The 6,795-nt window shown below is 45.7% G+C and overlaps 1 protein-coding gene across 1 annotated transcript; it reads left to right on the top strand.

Moving 5' to 3' along the window:
* Window positions 1-764: 764 nt before the first annotated feature.
* Window positions 765-5,924, top strand: LOC103360230 (sodium/potassium-transporting ATPase subunit beta-3-like). The gene is made up of 7 exons (XM_008285914.1): window positions 765-1,089; window positions 1,508-1,636; window positions 3,202-3,300; window positions 4,124-4,311; window positions 4,597-4,647; window positions 4,744-4,830; window positions 5,757-5,924. Exons 1-7 carry the CDS (start codon window positions 765-767, stop codon window positions 5,922-5,924), a joined length of 1,047 nt encoding a protein of 348 aa, XP_008284136.1.
* Window positions 5,925-6,795: the final 871 nt, after the last annotated feature.

The raw sequence follows: 6,795 nt of genomic DNA, 5'->3' as shown, positions 1-6,795 counted from the left end.
ATTCAGTCCAGCAGGACCTCGTAGAACCCTTCAGAACCTCCCAGAACCCCACTGAACTCTACTGAACCCTGCAGAACCCTGCAATTTTTGTGTTTTTATCTCCTTGTTTCCTCTCCCCTTGTTTCCTTTCCTTGGTTCCTTTCCTTGGTTCCTCTTCCTCACGTTCCTCTTCTCGCCATGTGTGTGACATCAGTATGACATCGTCCTGCTTTTGTCCAATGGGTTGCCATTACTGTAGTCATGTGACAGGCTGTCAGCTCTGGGCTGATTATATAATTTCAGATTCTGTTTGATGTGAAATAATTTCCGAGCAGCTGTTAGTTTTAGTTCTGAAAGATTCACCTTGACTCTAACATTCAACAGAAAACTGTGAAGCTCTGATACAGATGTACCCCTGATACCCCTGATACCCCTGATCATGCTATGGCGTGATGTTAAATGAATCCTTCTCACAGGTGAAACATCCTAAAAACGACACCGTACCGTCCAGAATGCTCTCCGTGTTTCATGCAGCTCTGCGCTCCATCAGCCCCTCACCCCGGGGCTCCGTGCTGCGCATGCGTCTGGTTCTGCAGCACTCCGTGTATGTGGGCATGTGTGTGCGTGTGTGCCCGCGCGCATGTGTGAGAGAGAGCATGTGTGCGTGTGTGTGTGTGTGTACGCGCACGCGCAAGCAGAGAGCGCGCTCCGCTGACAAACGGATCGGTTTAACTCAGCTGTTGGCGCTCAGCGTTGATTAGCCCGGTTCGACCACATACATCAGCATGTCGTCCAGCCCGCAGACCCAGGAGCCGAACCCGGAGCCGAACCAAGAGCCGAACCAAGAGCCGAACCAGGAGCCGAACCAGGAGCCGAACCAGGAGCCGAACCCGGAGCAGACAGAGGAGAAGGATGCGGCGAAGGAGGAGGTGAAGGAGGAGGTGAAGGAGGATAAGACCGAGGAGAAAACGGAGGAGAAAACGGAGGAGAAAACGGAGAAGAAGGAGGGGAAGAAAGAAGAGAAAAAGGAGGAGAAGAAAGAGTCCTGTAGAGATTTCATCTACAACCCGAGGACCGGAGAGTTCCTGGGCCGAACCGCCAGCAGCTGGGGTAAGACAGGCGGCCTGGAGCCGCATCAAGGGAGGTGTGATCCGGCTCGGCTCGGTCGGGTTCGGCTCCCCGCGCGCCGAGCAGTTGTCCGTTCACTTGCTGCTGGACAGCAAAACCGAACTGGGCCGAACTGGGCACTTATATACACTGATGTACTGCAGTATATGAGAGGTTACAGTGTGTATAAATACACAGTACCTGCAGTACCTTGGAGTACACGCTGATGTATTTATACACGCTGATGTACTCCAAGGTTCTGCAGTATATGAGCGGGTGGACAGGTACCGGTGTGTCCATGAGGGGACCGTGGGCAAGTCTAGTTTAAAGTCATTTTGCTCAGTAGGAAATGTGAAGTGACTGGACAGTGTTTGTTTCTTCTGCTGTGTTGAAATAAAGTATGTTTGAATGTTTCTTTCAGGTCTCATCCTCCTCTTCTACTTCGTCTTCTACGGCTTTCTGGCAGGAATGTTTTCGCTCACGATGTGGGTGATGTTACAGACACTCGATGAAAACGTCCCCCGTCATCAGGACCGGGTCTCTAGTCCAGGTGAGGTGACTTTTTATCTGCACTCTGTTTGTTGTCGGATCAGCCAACCATGACAAACAACGAAACCTTTTTTAAAAGTTCAGCACCTGAAACAACATCGAAGTTCCTTTGTTGTTGGGAGAAAGAAGATTCCATTCTGCCTCTTGCTATTTTGGCTTTAAAATCCGTTCTGCGGTCTCCTTGCATTGGGGCTTCAGTAGGAATCCACATCCGAGACATACGATGTAGCAGAAGTCAGCACAACTCTACACAATATCATTTAAAATAATTCAAAACCGTGTCACGTGTCAATATTTGTATTATTTTTAAATAGAACAGCAGAATATTTACTCTGATGAACAATTAGAACCAAATACTTGACAATGACTGAAGTAGAACCTCATAGAACCAAACAGAGTCCAGCTGTGGTCTCCATCAGTCCACCTGCATGAACATGGTTCTACAACGAGCTGAGAGCAGCAGAACCTTCTCAGTTCTGGACCTCTGGACTGTGTCTATCTATGTCTGCATCATGGCTCCACATGGAGAAGAGCTGAACAGAGGAGGAGAAACATCTGACTGAGAGACTGGACAAAGATGGAAAAGGATCCAGAAGACCAGTGAGCAGCTAGAACCCAGTGCAGCCCAGTGTGAGCAGGAACCAGGAGGTCCAGAAGGAGCCACAGCAGCACTGATCAGGGCTGCAGTGGTCGTCCTCCTACAATGACTCCACGGACAGTCAACTACTGTCACTATGGAGCTGTGGACACCAGACAAAGGCAGCTGCTTCAGACTTGGCACAGGGCTGATCAATGGAGACCAGAGTTAGTGTGAAGCTCACACAGTGTGAAGGACACTTCAGAACATCAGCCTCTATGGACGGAGGAGCAGAACTAAACCTGGCTGCTGCTCACAGCTAAACTTCCACATCAAAGTTCACCAGAGAACATGAACAGAAGCCTGATGGATGCTGGAGAACATCCTCTGGTCAGATGGAGATCAATGTGTTGGGCTCACATGGAGTCCAGATGTTTGGTGAGAACCTGACCAGGACTCTGGTTTCCTCCATGCTGAGGAGGACCGAGTCCGTCAGCAGAAATGAAGGTGGACATGCGAAAGACTGAAGGAACTAAAGAATATCAGGAATGAACGCTGGTCATGGCTGCCTCGGAGCTCCGCAATGCTTTTGTTGTCAAATTACTTCACTACAAATAGACTCTTTAAAAAACCGGACTCACGTGCAGTATTCACACCCATCCAATTTATAAGCAGCACTTTTACATCCATGTGCAATCTTGCAGTTAGTTTTATTTGACTGTGTAAATATAAAGCCACATTTTTGTGGTCCATCCATCCACTGTGTGTCAGGGCTGGGCTCATCCTCCCTCACTGATGCGCTGCTGCCACACAGCCTTCAGTGGTCGTGTGCAGCACTACAACAAAAAGCTTTTTCCTTCCAAACCACCATTGCCATATTATTTATAGCATGGTTGCCATGACAACCATGAAATCATATAATTTACTTCCCAGTTCCATTGTCCTCCTTTTGGTGTTTGATGATTGATTATAGATTTGTATTGTTGCAGGTTTAGTGGTTCGTCCTCATGCAGTGGAGATCTCCTACAACCGCACCGACCCAACAAACTACAATCAGTACATCCAGCAACTGCACGAACTCCTGCAGTGTGAGTACAACGTGTACACAGACACGTCACGGGATAGTTCAGCACAAGCTCAACATACAGGGTTCCTAGCTTGTAGAACAGCCAACTGTTCTGTCCTGCACAGTAAAGAGCAGAACTGTCTTCATGGTTTGACAGATATCAGCAAAATACCTGATGACAAACACATGAAGAATGGCATCGACTGTGTAGTGAGCATTTTCCAGACATGCCGTCCAGAATGAATGGTCTTGATTTACAGCACAGACACCTGTTTCAGTATGTGTTTGCAAAGCAACAGGTCCATTAGTTCTCCTCATCATACATGTTATGCACAGTTTACCTTCATGGTTATCCTGTCATGACGTGTTTTGTCCTGCTTTGTGTGTAACAAGGTGAATGAACATCATGACATCACACCTGAGAAGGAAAGGGAAAGGAGAGATACCCCCCAGAAGGAAACTACATGCAAATAAAAGAATAAAGAGTACAACAATAGGTCTAACAAAGTTCTAATCCATTCATCCATCCATCATCTCTACACCTTAATCCTCAGTAGGGGGGCTGGAGTCTATCCCAGCTGACTCAGGGTGAAGGCAGGTTCACCTGGACAGGTCGACAAAGTTATAATTATCGAGAAAATCTCCTGGTTTTAAATATTAACAGCTCTTTACAGACTTGGTGGACTTGACCTCACAAGATGCTTTATTCTCTTTAAAAGTACTTCAGCACACGTGTACAGTTTGGTAGGGAAACTCAAAAAATGCAGTAATTACGATCATTGTGTTTGATGGAATAGAACTGTGTCACCTTCACCCATAACGCTCCTGATTGTGTTTGGTTACAGATTATAATGACAGCATTCAGGAGCAGAACGACTTGTGTCTGGTTGGTGAATACACCGAGCAGGATGCTGAGCCCATAAAGAAAGTCTGTCAGTTTAAACGCAGTACGTTGCGTCAGTGCTCTGGTCTGCCCGACACCAGCTTCGGGTACGAGGAGGGGAAGCCGTGCATCATTATCAAGATGAACCGGGTCAGTAGAACACTTTTCACTGAATCTGTGTGTTTTAGCATCAATAATGGCTTCAGTTTAATGGAACAACAGAGAAACCTCAAATAATATGTTTGGCTTTGTTGTCCGAGCGTTGATGTTTTCACTGTATTGTACTGAACATGAAGACCGTATCAGGGAAACTCGTCCTGCTAACTCATCTGTTGCTATGGTTACCCTGCAGGATAGCATACCTGAGGCTCTTATTCAGAAAACACCGTCAACACTGTCATGATGTGTAAGTAATTCTAACCAGTCTTTCTGCAGGTCATTGGCCTGAAACCAGAAGGAGATCCCTACATCAACTGTACTGCCAAGGTAAGTCACCTCACAGCACGTAGAAGTTCGTGTGAGTCTTTGTTTTATCCTTTAATTCTAATAATCACTTGTATAAACTGTCTGGTTCTCTGGTAGAGAGACACTCCATTACAGATGCAATACTTCCCACCTGACGGGCGTCTGGATAAAATGTTTTTTCCGTACTATGGCAAGAAAGCTCATGTGAGTAAATCCTGTCTGCTTGGTTCATTATTATGATGTATGTAAATGTAAGTAGGCTGAATATGTTCAGCTGCACTGTCTGTAAACTTCAGATCATTTCTGTTTACATACGTAAATAAATAGAAAAGCTGAAACACAGTAAACACGCGTTCTGTTAGCGTGTTCCCAAGATGATGTTTAACCTCCTTTAAGTCCGTTTGTGACATGCAGGTACATAATGTGCACGTGATCTCACGGTACATGCGTGATGTTTTCCAAACCCTTGAGCTTGGACAGTAAATCCTCTGTAGTACATGACATCACTTCAAAGACTGTCTTGTCGATAACATCACACATCCTACATCATTGTGTACATCAGTCCGTGAATGAAGCTGCATGCAGTTCAGACGCCTGCTATGGTGGAAGTGGTGCAGAAATGTTAGCAACTCGTAACACGCAAACTTTTACGAAAGGTGACTCATCCAGACATGAGATTAAAGGTGTGTAGGTGTTGGTCTCTCTCTGTCCACTCTGGTTCTATTCTGTTGAACCTAAAATTAACTCTAAGTATCAAAATGTCATTTGTCGGGCGCCCCGGTAGCTCAACCAGAGAAGATGGCGACCCATGAACAGGGCTGTAGTTCGACTCCCGCCAACGGCCCTTTGCTGGAGGTCTCTCCCCGTTCTTCTCCCCGTTTCCTGTCTCTCTTCACTGCGCTACTGAATACAAGCAAAGGCCACAAAAGAAAACAATCTTTCAAACGTCATATGTCCAAAGTAGACAGCGATATCACAAGTAACACCACACTGAGACTGATATGTGTTAGTTCTGGATGTACATCATGTCCATGTGTGTGAATGCGCGTCCTTAAGATTGTGTCCTTTTGATTGGTATGTGGCAGGTAGATGCCCTCCCTTCGTTTAACTGGACCTCTCTCTGCTTACAGCCAGACTACGTGCAGCCTCTGGTCGCAGTGAAGTTGTTGTTAAGAAAAGAAGACTACAACATCGAGCAGACGGTGGAGTGTAAAGTTGAGGGTTCAAACCTGCGTAACAGTGATGATCGGGACAAGTATCTGGGTCGTGTCACTTTCCGGGTCAGAGTGTCAGAGTAATCTGATGGACTGGTTACCATGGACACCACAAACTGGGTTTACTCTGGAAATAGAACTCCAGTTTAGGACACTTTTTAAAGCAGACTTGATCTGATTCCGCTTGTCTGAATCTTGTTCTTCCTGTTTAGATTCTGATGAGGTAAAAAATCTGGATCACTGATACATAATATGGTCACACTGCCGGAATCCTTCAGACCTCATCCTGGTTCGCACCTCATTCGCCCTCACTGGGGCACAGCAGTTGTACCTGGTCCAGGTTTGAGCCCTTGTAGAAACTAAACAGCAACTGTACAGGAGGCCGTTCAGACAGTCAGAGCAGATCAGGTCTGTGGTGGAAGCATGTGAGCCGGCGGCACAATGTGTTGTTTTTAAACTTCCGTATGTTAGTGATGTAATAAAACACTTGTATGATTCCAGCCGTGTGAAACAGCAGCACAACAATACCAACTGAGTCACACTGAGACACGAAGCTAAAGTTTACATTTGATGATTATTGTTCAGTTTACATCCAGGTGCTCAGTAATCAGATTACTCTGCCTCTACCCAGCAATATTAATGCACAAGAACTGCCTTCAGTACAATCATATTCAGCAGCAAAGGACTGAATTTATGAAAACGTAAACATTTCAAGAGTGTATTTACCAGGATTCAAACACCCACAAATATGTGGAAATCAAATGAGAACAGACCACAGTTCAGTGTAGGAGTAGGATGGCATTACAGCAGTTTTATTACTGACCATATATATAAATCTCTCAGTTTTATTGTGTTATTGATTGTTGTGATTTACGGAAATAACAGCCAAAAGAAAAATGTAATGTGTCAGCAAACAATGCTAGCTGCTGTTTCCTGTCTTTTATCCCCGTCAGGT

This window comes from Stegastes partitus, unplaced genomic scaffold (assembly GCF_000690725.1).
Source record: "Stegastes partitus isolate 25-593 unplaced genomic scaffold, Stegastes_partitus-1.0.2 Scaffold422, whole genome shotgun sequence".
Lineage (NCBI taxonomy): Eukaryota > Metazoa > Chordata > Actinopteri > Pomacentridae > Stegastes > Stegastes partitus.
This window is presented reverse-complemented; position numbering and strand designations above follow the sequence as displayed.